Source organism: Heterodontus francisci, chromosome 1 (genome assembly GCF_036365525.1).
Source record: "Heterodontus francisci isolate sHetFra1 chromosome 1, sHetFra1.hap1, whole genome shotgun sequence".
Classification (NCBI taxonomy): Eukaryota; Metazoa; Chordata; class Chondrichthyes; order Heterodontiformes; family Heterodontidae; genus Heterodontus; species Heterodontus francisci.
This window is the reverse complement of record NC_090371.1, coordinates 282,415,095-282,435,487: the sequence shown is the minus strand read 5'-3', so window position 1 is coordinate 282,435,487 and position 20,393 is coordinate 282,415,095. Positions and strand designations below refer to the sequence as shown.

The 20,393-nt window shown below is 44.6% G+C and overlaps 1 protein-coding gene across 2 annotated transcripts in view; it reads right to left on the bottom strand.

The window, feature by feature from the left end:
• Positions 1–20,393, bottom strand: part of dapp1 (dual adaptor of phosphotyrosine and 3-phosphoinositides) — a 254,861-nt gene that overhangs the window by 29,808 nt on the left and 204,660 nt on the right. The window contains exon 1 of one of the 2 annotated variants that reach the window (XM_068046424.1): positions 1,261–1,319. The exons of the other annotated variant lie outside the window; for it this stretch is intronic. Within the exon in view, the coding sequence (XP_067902525.1) occupies positions 1,261–1,304 (44 nt within the window). The 5' untranslated portion in view covers positions 1,305–1,319. Of the gene's footprint in view, positions 1–1,260; positions 1,320–20,393 lie in introns of those variants that run through there. 2 annotated transcript variants of the gene reach the window in all.

Below are 20,393 nucleotides of genomic sequence, written 5' to 3'. Positions count from 1 at the left end.
TCTGCACTCCTGCTGGAGTCTCTAAACTCACACGGTCTTGTTACAAGTTAGTTAAAGGGCCTGTTTATATATCAATCAGATAATCAAACTTCTAGTTGTATCAGCTACAATTCAAACATTACTGGGCACAGTTAATATAACAAGATGAATGTGAAGAGAAATCAATAGCAGTGCCTTTCCTAATGGACGAGCCAGAGATTTCTCAGATATTGATCTGTTATCAGACCCATCCGATTGCTGCTCTTCCCACTCGATGACTGAGACGTCTCTCTACCCTCCCCTCACACCGCTGAGTGCACAAAAAGGAAATTTCTTCTGCACTTGGGTGTAGTTCTGTCTGATTTACAAAGCTCTGCCAATTTCCCACCACTCCAACACAAGCCTCAACTGAATGAAACAGGCACAAAACCCCTTTCACTTCTGATGAAGGGTCACTGACCTGAAACGTTAACTCTGCTTGTCTCTCCACAGATACAGCCTGACCTGATGAGTATTTTCAGCACTGTTTGTTTTTTTCTCTTTCACTTTAATTGTCTTTAACCAGCGAAACAAGACTCAACATTAGCAATTTCACATCAGGAACATGTACAACAGAGGACCATTTCGAAAGCACATTTACAAATCAATTGTGCAAACCAATAAATATTCAGCATGAAAAACTCCCTCTTCAGGCTTTATTAAAATCAAGGAACTTCAACGTCTATGTGTAGTCTTCTAACTTGGTGTTAAAACTGTTTGTACTGTTGCCATATCTCAAAACAATGAATAATTTGACTCGACAATTTCACTGGTGATGGAAATGAAAATAGTGCAGCAAAGGATGATGTTCTGAGCTGCAGGTTAGGGCTGAGAAGGGCACAAAAGCGGAGAAGTGATTAGTTTCCCAACATGAATTTCCCTCACCTTCGTGACCACAACACGTCACCAACAGCAAAAAAAATCCCACAAGTTTAAAATAAAGCACGTCTGAAAAAGGAATCACCGACTATCATTTAAAGTGGATTGATCCAAGGCAGAACCTACATTAGATCAATGTTTAAACCAGGGAGTAAAATAACTCTTTTTGCCGACAAGGAGAAATCGAGTGGGAAGAAAGTAGTTGTAAAGGATTAAATGTAAACCCTATTCATTCCTACAAGTCGGTTTATATGAGATGGTCACCAAACTGAGTCTTAGAGTAGGATCAAGAAAGTCTTTGTACCGTGCAGAACGTTGACTGTCTCTGCCCTGCTTTCTGACCAGCCAGCACTCTTGTTTTACCTTGTTCTTTCACAGGATGTGGGCGTCACTGGCAAGACCAGCATTTAATACCCATCCCTAATCGCCCTAGAGAAAGTTGCTGCACATCAGGTTTAAGTCATTTGGAATGGAATTGCTATGGGTATTCCAGCTGATTCTTCTTGGATTCCTGACTATATGACACAAATGCAGCAAGCTGGGGGGAGGTAACAAACTTCCATTACCAACCTCGTGTTAGAAGAATCCGATCACTGGATCTGGTTGAACCTCGATTTAATCGTGGCTGAACAGTCAAAACCTCAAGGAGACATGATCTGAAATAAGCAGAACTATGCCTGCTGGTCTCAAGTTTGTTACTGACTCTGAACTGTACAATAAGGTCACAGAATGAGGAAGCAGAGTCAAATATTTAAATACTACATGATGTGGAGGGGTGACTGAGGGGGAGGGGGGGTTTGCTGGCTAGAGCAGAGATGAGGGGTTCCATTTATGGAGCGAAACTTGAGAAGCTAGTGCTTTTTTCGCCACCAGACCCAAGAAGGTTAAGAAGTGACCTGATACAGGTCAAGAATATGAAGGGCTGTACTATGGTCAATTATGATAGTTTGTTTCTACTTGTCAGCAGTTTGTGAATGAAAGAAAGTGAAGGAGATTGTTTTCAATTCATTCAATCACAGGATGTGAGCATCACTGGCAAGGCCAGCATTTATTGTCCATCCCTAACTATCTTTGAGAAGGTGGTGGTGAGCCACCCTCTTGAATACTCCCACACCGTTACCGCTGGTGTCCCCCAAGGATCTAGCCACGGCCGCCTTCTATTTCTCGTCTACATGCTGCCCCTCGGCGACTTCATCCGAAAACAGAGCGTTAGTTTTCACATGTATGCTGACAACACCCAGCCCTACCTCACCACCACCTCTCTCGACACCTCCACTGTTGCTAAATTATCAGACTGCTCATCCAACATCCAGTGAGGATGTGCAGAAATTTCCTCCAATTAAATATCAGAAAGACTGAAGCCATTGTTTTTGGTCCCTGCTCCAAAATCTGTTCCCTAGCTACTGACTCCATTCCTCTCCCTGGCAACACTCTACGCAAACTTGGTGTCATATCAGAGACGAGCTTCCAACCTCATATTCGCATCATCACTAAGACCGCCTGTTTGCACCTCCGTAACTTTGCCCAATTTTGCCCCTGTCTCAGCTCATCTGCTACTGAAACCCTCATTCATGCCTTCATTACCTCTAGATTTGACTATTCCAATCCATTTCTGTCTGGTCTCCCACATTCTACTCTCCGTAAACTTGAGGTCATCCAAACTTTTGTTGCCTGTGTCTTAACTTGTACCAAGTCCCGTTCCCCTGTCACCCTTGTGTTCACTGACCTACACTGGCTCCCGGTCAAGCAACGTCTTGATTTTAAAATTCCATAGAACCATAGAAAAATTACAGCACAGAAGGAGGCCATTCAGCCCCTCGTGTCTGTGCTGGCCGAAAAAACTAGCCGCCCAATCTAATTCCACCTTCCAGCACCTAGTCCATATTCTTGCAGGTTACAGCACTTCAGCTGCATGTCCAGGTACTTTTTAAAAGAATTGAGGGTTTCTGCCTCCACCACCATTCCTGGCAGTGAATTCCAGATACCCACTGGGTGAAAAAGTGTTTCCTCATATCCCCTCTAATCCTTCTAACAGTCACCTTAAATCTGTGCTCCCTGGTAATTGACCTCTCTGCTAGGGGAAACAGGTCCTTCCTGTCTACTCTATCTAGGCCCCTCATAATTTTGTACACCTCAATTAAGTCACCCCTCAGCCTCCTCTTTCTAAGGAAAACAACACTAGCCTATCCAATCTTTCCTCATAGCTGCAACATTCAAGCCCTGGCAACATTCTTGTAAATCTCCTCTGTACTCTCTCCACAGCAATTATGTCCTTCCTGTAATGTGGTGACCAGAACTGTACGCAATACACCAACTGTGGCCTAACCAGTGTTTTATACAATTCCAGCATTACATCCCTGCTTTTATATTCTATACCTCAGCCAATAAAGGGAAAAATTCCATATGCCTTCTTCACCACTCTATCTACCTGTCCTGTCACCTTCAGGGACCTGTGGACATGCACTCCAAGGTCTCTCACTTCTTCTACCCCTCTCAATATCCTCCCATTTATTGTGTATTCCCTCGCTTTATTTGCCCTCCCCAAGTGCATTACCTCACACTTCTCTGGATTGAATTCCATTTGCCACTTTTCCGCCCACTCAACCAAACCATTGATATCATTCTGGAGTCTACCGCTATCCTCTTCACTATTAACTACACGGCCAATTTTTGTGTCATCAGCAAATTTCCCAATCATGCCTCCCACATTTAAGTCAAAATCATTAATATATACCACAAACAGCAAGGGACCCAACACTGAGCCCTGTGGAACACCACTGGAAACAGCTTTCCATTCACAAAAATATCCGTCGACTACTACCCTTTGTTTCCTGTCACTGAGCCAATTCTGGATCCAACCTGCCACATTCCCCCGTATTCCATAGGCTTTCATTTTACTGACCAGTCTGCCATGCAAGACCTTGTCAAATGCCTTACTAAAATCCATGTAGACCACATCCACTGCACTACCCTCATCAATTAATTAATTAATTCCCATCCTTGTTTTCAAATCCCTCCATGCCCTTGCCCCTCACTATCTCTCTAATCACCTCCAGCCCTACAACCCTCTGAGATATCTGTGCTCCTCTAATTCTGGCCCCTTGTGACTTTAATCACTATACATTGGGGCCCACACCTTCTGTTGCCTTGATTCTAAGCTCTGGAATACTCTCCCTAACTTCTCCGCCTCTCCACCTCACTTTCTTCCTTCAAGACTCTCCTTAAAATCTACCTCTTTGATCAAGCTTTTGGTCATCTGACCTAACATCTCCTAATGTGGCTCTGTGTCATATTTTGTTTATAATCTGCTGTGAAGCACCTTTTATGTAATTTTATTACATTAAAGGCAGTATATAAATATAAGGTGTGTTGTTAAATACAACTGAGTGACTTGCTGGGCCATTTCAGAGGACACTTAGGAACCAACCATATTGCTGTGGGTCTGGAGTCACATGTAGGCCAGACCAGGTAAGGATGGCAAATTTCCTTCCCTAAATCACATTAATGAACCAGATGGGTTTTTACAACAATCCAGGAGTTTCACGGTCACCATTATTGACAGAACATAGGAGCACGGGTAGGCCATTCGGCCCTTTGAGCCTGCTCCGCCATTCCACTAGATCATAGCTGATCTTCTACTTCAATGCCATTTTCCCGCACTATCCCCATATCCCTTGATATCTTTAATATCTAGAAATCTATCGATTTCTGTCTTGAATATACTCAGTGACTGAGCCTCCACAGCCCTCTGGGGTACAGAATTCCAAAGATTCACCACCCTTTGTGAAGAAATTCCTCCTCCTCTCAGTCCTAAATGGCCTACCTCTTATTCTGAGCCTGTGTCATCTGGTTCTCGACTCCGAGCCAGGGGAAATATCCTTCCTTCATATACCCTGTCGAGCCCTGTAAGAATTTTGCATGTCTCAATGAGATCACCTCTCATTCTTCTAAACTCTAGAGAATACAGGCCCAGTCACCTCAATCTCTCCTCATCGGACAATCCCGCCATCCCAAGAATCAGTCTGGTGAACCTTGTAGCATTTTGTTTCCAGATTTTATTCAATGTCGTGTTGGGATTTGAACGATAATTTTTCTGGATTACTAAACCAGCTCTTTGGATTACTCATCCACTAACATAACCACTAAGCTACCTAACGTTAGAAACATTCAGTGCATGGTCAGAAACTAAACTTATCCACCAGGAGCTGAGTTCATAACTTGCATTTCTAAAGCATCCTTTATGACCTCAAGACATCCCAAATCATTTCGCAGCCAATTAAGTACTTTTGAAGAGTCGTCATTGTTGTAAAGTAGGCAATGTCTTTTTTTTTTAAAAAAAGGGTATTAGATACATGTTTGAAAAAGATTAAAATATATTGGGGTAGTGGGGGGGGCTGAACTTGTAAGCACAGACGTGGCAGTTCCCTAGCTCCGTCCCGCACCAGGCCATTTTCCCAGAGGCAGGATGGGGTTGTGACTGGGCTAACCACCCACGCGGCAGGTCGACAATGCAGCTTCTTAATGGCTACTCAAGGCCGATTGAAGGAGGTCAGCTGGGATTTTCTGTCAGCCTCCAGGTACTGTAGGCGGCAGGGGGACAGTTTAACTGCCTGGAGGCAGCCTCCTGGCAGCAGACTGGAGGGGAAAGGCCAGCAATCCAGACAGGCTTAGAGGCCCTCCATGCTTGCCTGGGTTCAGCTGCCGCTGCAGGCCGCCCTGTCGAGGGGCTCTCCGCCCACACTGGTGACCTGGCTGCAAAGGCTATTCTTTTAATTTAAACTTTGAAAAAGTTGGAGAGAGGGCACCTCCACTTTGAAGCTCCCTCTCCCTCCCCCTCCCTTACCTGCCATGGCATCCTGCTGCTGCTTTCAAGCTGGAGGACCTCTGACTGGCCCTCCAGCTTCAAGAGCCCATCTGCTGTCCTTAATTGGACAACAAGCCTGTCCTGGGGAAAAGTACATCAAGTGACCGTTTCCCACACAGCGCAGGCCTCCGACCCCCATTTGAGCCTGACAGCGCGGTTCAGAAGCCTGCAGAGAAAACCCTGCTTGGGAAGTCAGCAGGAGAGTGGGACTGGATTGGCTCATATGGAGAATAACATTGGCACAGACATAAAAAGCCGAACATGGACATTCCACAACTGCATGCATTGTCTTTTTGCCTCTAGGGTCCAGGTTTAAATCCTCCCCAGATAAATCGGAGATGGCCTCTCCTCTTGCTCTCTGTGGCTGGTATGGGTCCTAAAAAATTGGACACCTCCAATTCTTGGATCTTGCTCAGAGTTTGGTAACGTCATGGCAAGCTAGGGTTGCCAAGTCTCCAGGGCACTCCCAGAGGGACCGGGAAATAAAGACTAATCTCCAGGACACTGCAATCAGCAAAAAAACAGAGTAAAATCATCAGGGCCTTACAAACATTTGTCCTTTTTCTCCACCTCCACCCATTTTCTTTGAGCACTTTCATTTATTGAAAAAATTGGCTCATTGACTGTTAAGGGTCATCCAATCAAGTAGCAAAGTCTGTTTGCTTTACGTTTGGTTAGTGAAGGTGGGACTTTGCAAGGATGGACGTCTTGGGTCACCAATTGGCAGGAAGGTGGGTGGTAGGTGCAGTTCGAGGCGAGACATCATGTGATGAGACCTCCAAGAATAAGTCCTTCCAAAGTTGGCAATTAGTCCGAAGGATGGTTGATGAAGAAAATGTCACAGGCGCAGGATAGGGTCCTCTTTGAAGTTAAGGCCAGAGCCCATTTTTGGGAGGGATTAAGTCAGATTTACTCTGCATTTAGCTGTGCTATACCTGACTGGGAGGTGCTCACTGCATCCAAATTGGAAAAATACATTCCAAAGTGGTGATATTCCTCGACTTAAACCAGCACAAAAATACACCAAATTCTTGGGGAGGTTACAAAAGAAGTGCACAACAAGAAAGTCAGATTAGTGAAATTGAAATTTTACTTAGTAATCTAAATCTTGTACCAGTATTGAAAGAGGAACTGAATAGTTATTCTTGGCACATACATGACTTGGTCAACTGCAGCAACTTGCATTTCCGGCCTCCTGCTCATTTTATCTCTTCAAAATCTCCAACTCAGACCTCTGAAGGCACTTGCCTCATGTCTTAAACTCCTATCTCACAATAGGAAATGCTATTGGACTGATACAAATGTGCTCTTTTGCCATTTTGCTGTCCAGATGTCTCTACACCTCCTCAGTACGAGATATGAAATTCATACTAAACTGTGTGCAGTGCAGTAAGTTACAACAACCCGCCCTTGAACCTGGATTGAATGGCTGAGAGTTATTTCACTTTGGGGCCCTAACAGTTCGCTTGAGAAAGAAGGAAGGTTGGATTAAGTTAGAAAACAAAAAGGGTTTTCTACTGTTTATACAATTCTATAAGTGGAGGGGGGGGGGGGGAGGGGATGTGGGGTGGGGGTGTTGTCATAGATTCAAGGCAAGAAAAACTAAAAACAAAGGATAAAAATAAAGAAATTAAAATTTGCATTTCTATAACGCCTTTCATGAACTTACAATATCACAAAGCACTTTACAGCCAATTATGTATTATTGAAGTATAGTCACTATTGTTATGTAGGAAATGCAGGAGTCAATTTGCACACAGCAAGCTCCCCCAAACAATACCATACTGATCAGATCATATGTTTTTTTATTGATATTGGTTGAGGGATAAACATTGACCAAGGCACTAGGGAGAATTCCCCTGCCCTTCTTCGAAGATAGTGCCGAAGGATCTGTTACATCCGTCCAAGGGCAGACAGAGCCTCAGTCTAACATCTCACCTGAAAGCTGGTACCTCTGACAGTGCAGCACTCCCTCAGTACTGCACTAGGGGTGTCAGCTTAGATTTTGTGCTCAAGTCTCTGAAGCGGGGTTTGAACCCACAACCTTCTGACTTGTATCAGAGTGCAACGTACCGAGCCAAGAAAATAATACATTTTTCAGCAAAGGTTTGATCAGCTTTTTGGGAAGAAACTGTCAGAGCAGGTAATCCGACAGGAACTTTTAAGGGGTTTCAAAATGGAAATTGACAAATTATTGCATCAGAAAGGGCTTATGGTTATTAATATTTACAAATGACAAGTAGACAGGTTTGAATGGATACATTCTCCTTCTGCCTGAAATACATTACTGAAACCTCTACATTCAAGTCAAATCTGGCTATGTTTATAATCCAGAGTTCGAACTGTGAACACATCAGGTACACTCTCCAAACACCCGTAGCAGCTGGACTGGAGCAGAAGGATCGGAATATAACGGAAGCATGTTTCAAAGGTGCATTTAGAGAACCTGATTCTTGCAGCTCTCCAGTTTCCATTTGGTTGCATTTCACGTACTAGATCAAAATTTTCAGTCTCACTTACGATTCCCGGAATGTACGCAAAAATATTTACATTGAATAGTTGTGCTGATGATCTGGCTTTTCCATGAAGTTGCACTTTTTGCCTTCAGAGCTCATTTCTTTCAAATGGAAATATGATGTGCAACGCAGTGCTTAAAAGGAGAACAGCCACTGTGTGGTTTTATTTACAATACCATGTTGCTTTCATGTGCAATTACTGTCTGTAACTTTAATTTAGAACTTTTATTTAAGGGACAATTTTTGCTTACACCTTAGTACAACAAGTTTGGTTCTTTTACACATTTTGCAAGAATAGTCCATTACTATCTACCGGATTTAGAAAGCATTTTGTAAGTGAAGCATACAAAAGTAAGGAACTTTTACTGCAATTATATAGGGCCTTGGTGGGACCACACCTGGAGTACTGTGTACAGTTTGGTCTCCTTACCTAATAGACTTGCCTTTAGAGGGAGTGCAATGAAGCTTCACTAGACTGATTCCTGGGGCAAGGGAATTGTCCTATGAGGAGAGATTGAGTACACTAAGAGTTTAGGAGAGGTGATTTCAGTGAAACATATAAAATTCTTAAGGAGCAGGTCAGGATAGATGCTGGGAGGATGTTTCCCCTGGCTGGGGAGTCTAGAACTCGAGGCCACAGTCTCAGAATAAGGGGTCAGCGAGTTAAAACTGAGATGAGGAGAAATTTCTTCTGGCAAAGGATTGAGAGTCTTGGAATTCTCTACCCAGAGAGCTTTGTGTTCTCAGTCATTGAGTATATTCAAAACTGAGATTGTTTGATTTTTGGATTCCAAGGGATATGGGGATAGGACAGTAAAGTGGAGTTAAGTAGTTCAGCCATGATCTTATTAAATGGCAAAGCAGGTTTGAAGGGCTGAATGGTCTCCTCGTGCTCCTATTTCTTATGTTCTAGTATGATATAGAGATTCAGCAAAAGGACCAATACGTATGAAACAAATCTGATAAAACACGGGCTCTTCCAATTTCAGCTCAGGAAGCCACAAGTTATTTGGCAAAGAGTTTTGTCCTGGGCAACAAGCCAAGGTTAAGTTTATGATGATAAAGGACATCTGCTTCTTGCATTACCTTGCGTTTTTATAACGCCTTTAACCACATAATTTAACATCCCAAGGCGCTTAACAGGAAGCGTCGGCATATCCCTCACTCTACCATTGCCACCAAGACAAGGGATCAACCCTAGTTCAACGAGAAGCGTAGGAAAGCATGTCAGGAGCAGCACCAGGCATACCTAAATATTAGATGCCAAACTGGTGAAGCTACAACACAGGACTTCATGCAGGCTAAACAGCGGAAGCAGCACGCGATACAGCTAAACAATCCCAAAACCAACGGATCAGATCAAAGCTCTGCAATCCTGCCGCATCCAGTTGGGAATGGTGGTGGACAATTAAACAACTAACTGGAGGAGGAGCCTCCACAAATATGCCCATCCTCAATGATGGGGGAGCCCAGCACATCAGTGCGAAAGATAAGGCTGAAGCATTTGCAACTGTCTTCATCCAGAAGTGCTGAATGGATGATTCATCACAGCCTCCTCCTGAGGTCCCCAGCTTCATAGATGCTAGTCTTCAGCCAATTCAGTTTACTCCATGTGATATCAAGAAATGGCTGAAGGCACTGGATAAGGCAAAGGCTGTGGGCCCTGACAACAAGGGCCAAGTAGCCTCTTCCTGGGCTGTAAACTTTGTGATTCTATTGCAGGAAAGTGAGATTTGGCTGGGTGGCTCGTTTTTTCGGCTGGCGTAGACACGATGGGCCAAGTGGCCTCTTTCTGTGCCATAAACTTTCTATAATTCTTTTCTGACATCCCAGCTATAGTACTGAAGACTTGTGTTCCAGAACTACCCGCGCCCCTAGCCAAGCTGTTCCAATACAGCTACAACACTGGCAACTACCCTGCAATGTGGAAAATTGCCCAGGTATGTCTTGTACACAAAAAGCAGGACAAGTCCAACCCGGCCAATTACCGCCCCATCAGTCTACTCTCAACCGTCAGCAAAGTGATGGAAGGGTCATTGACAGTACTCGCTCAGCAATAACCTCCTCACTGATGTTGAGTTTCGCAATGGGCACTTGGCTCCAGACCTCATTACAGCCTTAGTCCAAACATGGACAAAAGAGCTGAAATCCAGAGGTGAGGTGAGGTGAGGTGAGGTGAGAATGACTGCCCTTGACATCAAGGCATCATTTGACCAAGTGTGGAATCAAGGAGCAAAACTGAAGTTAATGGGAATCAGGGGAAAACTCTGCATTGGTTGGAGTCACACCCTGCACAAAGGAAGATGGCTGTGGTTGTTGGAAGCCAAACATCTCAGCCCCAGGACATCACTGCAGGAGTTCCTCAGGGTAGTGTCCTAGGCCCAACCATCTTCAGCCGCTTCATCAATGATCTTCTCTCCCACATAAGGTCAGAAGTGGGGATGTCAGCTGATGATTGCACAGTGTTCAGTATCATTCGCAACTCCTCAGATATTGAAGAAGCAGTCTGTGTTCACATACAGCAGGACCAGGACAGCATTCAGGTTTGGGCTGATAACTGGCCAGTAACATTCACCTCACACAAGTGCCAAGCAATGACCATCACTAAAAAGAGAGAATCTAACCATCTCCCCTTGACATTCAACGGTATTACCATCTGCTGCCCTTGTCCTTTCAGATGGTAGAGGTGCTGTCGAAGGAGTTTTGATGAGTTGCTGCAGTGCATCTTGTAGATGAATCCCCCACCATCAACATCCTGAGGGTCATCATTGATCAGAAACTGAACTGGACCAGCCACATAAATACTGTGACTACAAGAGCAGATCAGAGGCTGGAATTCTGCGGCGAGTAACTCACTTCCTGTCTCCCCAAAGTCTTTTCACCATCTATAAGGCACAAGTCAAAAGTGTGATGGATTACTCTCCACTTGCCTGGATGAGTTCAACACCAACATCACTCAAGAAGCTTGACACCATCCAGGACAAAGCAGCCCACTTGATTGGCACCTCGTACACCACCTTCTAACATCAACGCCCTCCACCGGTACTTGCTGCCTATGAGGGTGGTGCAAGCGGAGACAATGAATGATTTCAAATGGAAACTGGATTGCCACTTGAGGAAAATAAACTTGCAGGGCTACAGGGATAGAGCGGGGGAATAGGACTGATAGAATTGCTCAACAGAGAGCTGGCATGGGCTCGATGGCCTCATTCTGTGTCATAATGACTGTATGACTCTATGACCACCGGCGCACAGTGGCAGCAGTGTGTACCATCTACAAGATGCACTGCAGCAACTCATCAAAACTCCTTCGACAGCACCTCTACCACCTGAAAGGACAAGGGCAGCAGATGCATGGGAACACCACCACCTGCAAGTTCCCCTCCAAGTCACACACCATCCTGACTTGGAACTATATCGCCGTTCCTTCACTGTCGCTGGGTCAAAATCCTGGAACTCCCTTCCGAACTGCATTGTGGGTGTACCTACATCACATGGAGTGCAGCGGTTCAAGAAGGCAGCTCACCACCACCTTCTCAAGGGCAATTAGGGATGGGCAATAAATGCTGACCTGGCCAGTGACGCCCACATCCCATGAAAAACAAAAGCGTTATCAGACAACTTTTGACATCAAGCCCACTGAGTTATATAAGGAGATAATTTGGACAGGCGACTAAAAGCACGTACAAGATAGGACAATGCGTCACCCTGAAACCTGTCATGGACTTGGAAGGGTAGGCATCATACTGAGGAACAAAAACAGAAAATGCTGGAAATACTCAGCAAGCCAGGCAGCATCTGTGGAGAATGAAACAGGGTTAAAGTTTCAGACCTTTCATCAAAACGAGCAAAAGTTAGACATGTACTAGATTTTGAACAAGTGAAATGTGAGTGGGAAGAACAAAAGGCAAAGTCTGTGATAGGATGCAGGCAGGAGAGATTAAATGACAAAAGATTACATGATACAAAGCCAAGGGGAGTGGTAATGGGACAAGTAAGGAAACAAAAGATGTGTCTGGATGAAGTGTAAATGGCAGGACAGCAGTTGTCCAAACAAAGTAAAGGGACTGATAAAGAAACAAGGGGGGGGGGAGAAAAATGAACAAGCAAAAAAAAACACAAAAAAAAATGGAGGCAGAAGTTATGATCCAAAATTATTGAACTCAATGGCCAGAATTTTATGTTGGGCGGGAGGCCCCGCTCACTGGCCGAAAAGTCAGTGGCGAGCCCGCGTCCACCGGCCTGGGGAGCCACGCTGGGATTTTATGCTCCCCAGGCCCTTAATTGGTCTTGGGCAGGACTGCCTCATGGAACTGCCGGCCAATCAGTGGGACAAGAAGCTTGACACCATCCAGGACAAAGCAGCCCACTTGATTGGCACCTCGTACACCACCTTCTAACATCAACGCAGTGCCATCAGGAGTGATAGCCACTACTGGGACTACACCCAGCCACCAGGAGGAAGAGGAATGACGGCCCTGAATCAAGTTAAGCTTTTAGGATCTCACCAGCAACAATCGGTCGGGCCCCGGCAAGGCAAGTGGGGTTGGTTAGGGGGGCCGGTTAGGGGGCAGGGGGTGTGCTGTGCGTTGGGGGCAGTTGGGGCTGTGGGGGGCGGCCCTCAGTGGGGCACAGGTTGCCCAATCAGGAGGCCCCCCCCCACCTCCGTCCGCAAGAAGGCCGCCTGGTTTTACCTGGCGGGGTTCTTGAGGCTTTTGCCGTCCTCCACCAAAGGTAAAATACCAGCGGCAGTGGGAGGAGGCCCTTAAGTGCCAATTAATTGGCCACTAAAGGGCCTCGATTGGTTTGGGGCGGACGGGCCGTTTCTCACTGCCGCCACCACACATAAAATTGCAGCGGGGGTGGGAAGGGGTTGGGAACAGCAGCCCCCCCCCTCACCCCCCCCCCCCACTCAATTTTATGACCCCCTGCTCCCTCGCTCGTTTGGGGTTGTAAAATACCAGCCAATGTGGAGTTCAGAAATCTGTCAAGTGTCCTGCTGAAGGTTGAGGTGCTGTTTCTTGAGCTTGTGCTGATCTTCATTGGAAAACAGTAGCAGACCAAGCACAGAAAGGCCAGAGTGGGAACAAGATGGAGAAGTGAAATGACAAGCAACAGGAAGCTTGCGGTCGTGCGTGCTTGCAGACTGAATAGAGGTGTTCCACAAAGTGGTCACCCAGTCTGCATTTAGTCTCCCCATTGTACAGCAAACCACATTGTGAGCAGCAAATACAGTATATTAAATCAAAAGAAGTACAAGTAAATCACTGTTTCACTTGGAAGGAATGTTTAGGGACCTGGATTTTGGGAAGGGAGGAGGTAAAAAGGCAGGTGTTGCATCTCCTGTGCTTGCATTGAATGTTGCCATATGCTTAGGTGTTTAAATTTTTTGCATGGCAAGCTAATGGGAGTGTGAACTGTTAATGTCACAGTGAGGGATGCAGGGCTTCTGGGAACAAAGTGAACAGCTCAAGAAACTGCATATCTCTTTAACCAAATAGACTGATTGGGAAATTAACTGAGCAGGGACTGAGAAAGAAGTGTAAATGCGAATGGGTGAATTCAGTGTCAAATCAGGTACAGAAAGGGAAAAAAAGAGAGGGAGAGAAAGAGCAGATGAAGAGAAAGAGAGACTGAATTGTGAAAAAATTTAATTAAAAGGGCGGCACAGTGGCGCAGTGGTTAGCACTGCAGCCTCACAGCTCCAGCGACCCGGGTTCAGTTCTGGGTACTGCCTGTGTGGAGTTTGCAAGTTCTCCCTGTGACCGCGTGGGTTTCCTCCGGGTGCTCCGGTTTCCTCCCACAGCCAAAGACTTGCAGGTTGATAGGTAAATTGGCCATTATAAATTGCCCCGAGTATAGGTAGGTGGTAGGAGAATGGAGGGGATGTGGTAGGGAATATGGGATTAATGTAGGATTAGTATAAATGAGTTGGTTGGTTGTTGGTCAGCACAAACTCTGTGGGCCGAAGGGCCTGTTTCAGTGCTGTATCTTTAAATAAATATAAATAAAGTTTCTTGAAATCTCAAAAAACAATTAAATGCTGAAGGAATGAGAGCCCCTGCTTGTAATAGTTAATTTACAGTACCAGAATCATTGAATGGCAGTAATAAACACTTATCAGGGTACTTAGATTGATATGAACAAGATTTAACTTTCTTGGTGAGTTTAGTTTGTAGCTACCGTAAAATACAACAACTTCACACAATTCAATGGATTTCAATGGTGATAACTGTATGCTAAAAGTAGATGCCTTTAATAATGAGACCAAGTTTGTCTTTCACACAATTCCCTCCTAGACATTTACAAGATTTAATAAATGACAAAACCATTTGATCGTAGCAACGCATTAAAATAGCAAAGTCACGTTTGCACGACCGATAAAAGTGGAAGTTGAAAGCAGAGGAGAGGTGGGGAGGGGGGTAAAGGGATGGGCCTCCATGTTACCTTGAACATGCACGTTGAGAAACACTGCACTCTCATAACGAAAAGGTTTCAACACTTCAAAAGGCCCATGGACACTGTAAAATCTACCACGGCCTCACATAAAGACATCCAGCTTCCTCCACACCGCATCTGTAAAACTGTTTGCATTCACTGCACTCAATATCTGTGTTAATGCACATTCTGAAACTAGTGATGAAAAAATATATCAAAGTAAGGTTTTTCTTTTGGAAAAAAGGACAGTTGAACAATCTTTACTTTTGTCCACCTTTGTTGCAAATTAATAAATTAAATTTTCTACTTTCTAAACCTCAAATATTTTACAATTGCAGCAGTAAAGCAATTTCTTAATTAGTTTTTAAAAAATACATAGAATTATAGAGTGATCCTGAAAGAGGTCATTCTATTCAAAAGCGTATCAGACAGAGACAGTAATCACCCACTTCCCCTGATTATTTTTAGTGTGGTTCAAATGTTGCTGAAATAGACATTATGCATCATTCCTACTTTTGTAAGTCACTGCCTGATATACTCAGACATAATGGATTAAAAAAAAAAGAGACATCAATTGATTTCCAGGTTACTGAATTAATTGTATTAGAAAAATGACGTGGCTATGAAGTTTAAGTTGATAACTCTGTTTTACTGACCTAGGAGAGTTTGGAAATCCTAATTTAAAAAAATTGTTTAATTCAGTCCAATAATCAGTTTCCACTAATGATATACCAGTAATTTCTATTTACCAAGCAGTAAATATTCTCCACCAGATAAAGACACCTTCTCAATGTTACCTACATCATCAAGTGAATATAGATTGATGTTTAAGCAAGGTGAATAGGGAAACATGTTGGTGGAATGTCCCCGTACAACAACTTGCATTTATAAAGCACCTTTAACCCAGCAAAATGTCTCAAGGCACTTCACAGGAGCATTATCAAACAAAATATTAAAGATATTAGGACAAGTGAACAAAGGCTTCATCGAAGAGGTAGGTTTTAAGGAGCATCTTAAAAGGGGGGGGGGGGGGGGGGAGGGGGAAGAGGGGAAAGAAGAGAAAGAGAGAGTGTGTGAGAGGCAAAGAGAGAGAATCCAAGGGAGAGAGCGAGTGGTGGAGAGGTTTAGGGAAGGAATTCCAGAGCTTGGGGCCCAGGCAGCTGAAGGCACGGCTGCCAATAAGGAGTTTTGATGGTTTTGTAACTTGTGGTGACGAGTATTTCTAATTGTCCTGCATCTACTAGTCATCAACTCCTGTTGCATCAACAACAAAGGCACCACCCACCATCTTCCAACTTTAGCACCAAAAATCTTTCTTTGAGGCCTGACCTTGAAACCACAATGCTCTCTGATTTTGGTACCTGACATAACTTTGGATCTCCATTCTTGTAGCCCCATAAAATCCTGTAGCATTTGCTAAGACGAGGGGGTTGTCCCATGAGGAGAGATTGAGTAGACTAGGCCAATATTCTCTGGAGTTTAGAAGAACGAAAGTGATCACGTTGAAATGTGTAAAACTCTTCGAGGGTTTGACAGGGTAGATTCTGACAGGCTGTTATCCCTGGATGGAGAGTCTGGAGCTAGGAATCATAGTCTTAGGATAAGGGGTCGGCCATTTGGAACCGAGATGAGGAGAAATTTCTTCACTCAGAGGGTTATGAATCTTTGAAATTTTCTTCACCAGAAGGCTCTGGATGCTCCATCATTGACTATATTCAAGCTAGAGATTGATAGATTTTTAGGCACAAAGCAAATCAAGTGATTTGGAGATAAGGCGGCAAAGTGGAGTTTATTTGGATGATCAGCCATGATCATATTGAACAGTCGAGCAGGCTCAAGGGGCTGGATGGCCTACTCGTGCTCCTATTTCTTCTGGTCTTTTATCTGCATTGCAGATGCCCATATTCAGCTGTCAATTTTACATTGATGTGGGTTAACACCATAGTGGAAATTGGAGAACAACTCAGTATAGTAACCAGGAGATTGAAGGGAGGTGGAATGTCTCCATGTGGGCTGTTTCATACCAGGTTTGAGTTAGCAAACACTGCAGTGTAGCTCCAGCCAGAATAGTGGAATCAACTTCTTCATTCTACATTCAGGCCAGTTTCAATGCCACCAGTAGTGGTACCATACTAGTTAGCAACACAAATGCAGATAATTTACTGAGTGTTCTCTATCCTTCCAGTGTTGTCACTATCTGCAAACAACTGCGTTTCTCCAATTCTGGCCCTCTGCGCAGCCCCAATTTTCATTGCTCCACCATTGGTGGCTGTGTCTTCAGCTGCCTAGGTCCCAAGCTCTGGAACTCCCTCCCTAAACCTCTCCGCCTCTCTCTCGCCCTTTAAGACGCTGCTTAAAAACTAGTTCTGTCCTCATATTTCCATATAAGGCTGTGTCAAATTTCATTTGATAATCTCTCCTGTGAGATGCTTTGGGACCTTTTAACATGTTAAAAGCGCTATGTAGATACAAGTCATTGTTGCTATTTTGACTAGATTTTCCTCCTAATCTGGCCCTTTGAGGTGGTTTAAACCCAACATTATCTATGTCAACACAAAACAAAAAGGTGCTGAAGCATACAGCAGATAATCTGAAGGCCCTTGGGTTTAATGCTAATACAATCGATCTGGATTAATAATGCATAATAAGAAGTTACTACTGTCCCATCATCATTAAACGGCAACTACACCCATCAGTAGGGTCTCTAGATGATTGCATTACATATTATATTCAAACTTTATAGAATCATACAACAAAGAAGGAGGCCATTTGGCCAATTACATCTGTGCCAGCTCTTTGAAAGAGCTATCCAATTAATCACACTCCCCCCTCCCCCACACTCCCCCTGCTCTTTCCCCTCAGTGCTGCAGTTTTTTTTTTCCTTTCCAAGTATTTATCCAATTCCCTTTTGAAAGTTACTATTGAATCTGCTTCCACCACTCTTTCAGGCAGTGCATTCCAGATCACAACAACTCACTGTGTAAAGATAAATTCTCCTCATCTCCCCCTCTGGTTCTTTTGCAAATTACCTTAAAACAGTGTCCTCTGGTTACTGACCTTTCCCTTATTTACTCTATCAAAACCACCTCATGATTTTGAACGCCTCGATTAAATCTCCCCTTAACCTTCTCTGCTCTAAGGAGAACAATCCCAGCTTCTCCACATTAACTGAAGTCCCTCATCCCTGATCCCATTGTAATAAATCTCCTCTGCACCCTCTCCAAGGCCTTTACATCCTTCCTATAGTATGGTGTTGAATTGAGCACAATACTCCACCTGAAGCCAAATCAGTGATTTATAAAGTTTGTTAATCTTTCATTGTTCTTTTTATTAATTCTGTATTATGCATCGTGGCCCAGTTGAAATGATGGCCAGCTCTTTTTACAATTGCTGATGACCTACACTATCAGAATGTCCTGGATCTCCTTTAGAATTCTCCTTTGTCCCTTTAAGCAAGGTCCTGGGTTCATTATTATTTAAGTAGTAACACAGATACTACTCCTAACTATCCTTCATTTCCTAATAAGATTGGTATAGTGTAAGTTATTGCTATTCAGTTAGGTGAAAAATAATAATTACATTACTTTGGGTGATTGAGACAATCCCAAATTCACTTGACACTGGGTACAGTGAACTACTTGTCAAAGGATAACCGCATTAATCATGAGGCGAAGGGATGTTTTAGATTACCTTTTAATCAAATCAAATCAGGGTAGGCACAGTGGCACAGTGGTTAGCACCGCAGCCTCACAGCTCCAGCGACCTGGGTTTTATTCTGGGTACTGCCTGTGCAGAGTTTGCAAGTTCTCCCTGTGACCGTGTGGGTTTCCGCCGGGTGCTCCGGTTTCCTCCCACAGCCAAAGACTTGCAGGTTGATAGGTAAATTGGCCATTGTAAATTGTCCTTAGTGTAGGTAGGTGGTAGGAGAATGGTGGGGATGTGGTAGGGAATATGGGATTGTTGTAGGATTAGTATAAATGGGTCGCTGATGGTCGGCACAGACTCGGTGGGCCGAAGGGCCTGTTTCAGTGCTGTATCTCTCTATGACTCGAGATGCTGAGAAAATGTTTCCCCTGGCTGGAAAATGTAGAATACAGGGTCCGGCATTTAGGACTGAGATGAGGAGAAATTTCTTCACTCAAAGGGGTTGTGAATCTTTGGAATTGTCTACCCCAGAGAGCTGTGGATGGTCAGTCATTGAGTATATACAAGGCAGAGATCAATAGATTTTTTTGGAATTAAGGAATATGGGGATAGTGCAGGAAGGTGAGGTTGAGGTAGGTCAGCCATGGTTCAGTTGGTAGCCCTCTCACTTCTGAGTTACAAGGTTCAAGTCCCACTCTCGAGCAAAAAGTCAAGGCTGACACTCCAGTGCAGTACTGAGGGAGTGTTGCACTGTCAGAGGTGCAACACTCTCAGAACTTGAGATGTTAAACCAAAGCCCTATCTGCCCTTTCAGGTGGATGTAAAAGGTCTCATGGAACTATTTCAAAGAGCAGGGGAGTTCTCCCCAGTGTCCTGGCCAATATCAATCCCTCAATCAACATCACTAAAAACAGATTATCTGGTCATTACATCACTTTGCCATTTGTGGGATCTTGCTGTGTGCAAATTGGCTGCTGCGTTTTGTATATTATAACAAGGTCTACACGTCAAAAGTACTTCATTTGCAGTAAAGTGCTTTGAGACGTCCGGTGATCATGAAAAGCACTATATAAATGTAAGTTTTTTTTAAAGATCAGGGATGGTCTTACTGAATGATGGAGAAGGCTCGAAGGGTCAAATGGCCTACTCCAGCTCTTATTTCTTATGTTTATAAATGCGATTGAGACTTTTGACTCTAGGGGCTGGATTTTATGCTGGAGGTGGGGCTCCAGGCGGGGGGAACTCTGCCTCTGCATTTTCATGCCTCACTACCCCCTTCCCTTTTTTCCCCCAGGAGCAATCCTCTGGTCTTTTTGATTCAAGACTTTAGGAGGCGGGATCCCATCCCTTTAAAGACTTTAAAGGGATGGGAATCCGGCCTCCAAGAGCTGCTGGTCAATCAGAGGGCTGGCAGCTCAGTGGTATTAGCAGCGCCACCGGGATCGGTGACCATGGCCGGTACTGTAGAGGCCTCAGACCGAGGCCCATCACAGGAATCCCGGGCCAGAGGTAGGTGAGGTGGGGTCACCTGGGCCAGTCTGGATAGCCCCAGCAAGGGGGGTAGGGGGTGGGGGTCATTCAGTTCAGGGGTAGGGAGGTCCCGGGGGGTAAAGTTGTTGTCGTTTGCCAAGGCGTCCTCCCCGTGCAGTGGAGGCCCCCCCCCCCCACCCCACCAAGCTGCTGGTAAGATCCCAGCGGTGGCAGGAAGAGGTCCTTAATTGGCCATTAATAGGCCACTTAAGGGCCTCAATTGGCCTCTGGGCAGGAAGGCCGCTGTTGGGAAGGAGGATCGCTGGGCGATGAGCCCTCTGCCCCACCTCCCCCGTCCACACCACTGGTTGTGAAACTCCATGCCCCTCCCCCACCTCAGGCAGGCCCATAGAATCCCGGCCTAGGGGTTTTCGTTAATCCACAAATTCTTTCTTCCTTAATCGGAATGGATCAGAAAGGTCAACGAGCTTTATTTGTTTTTCAATCGTTACTCTTCCCTTTTCTAACTCCTCACCCAGACAAAATCTCTCGGGTTTTTAAAC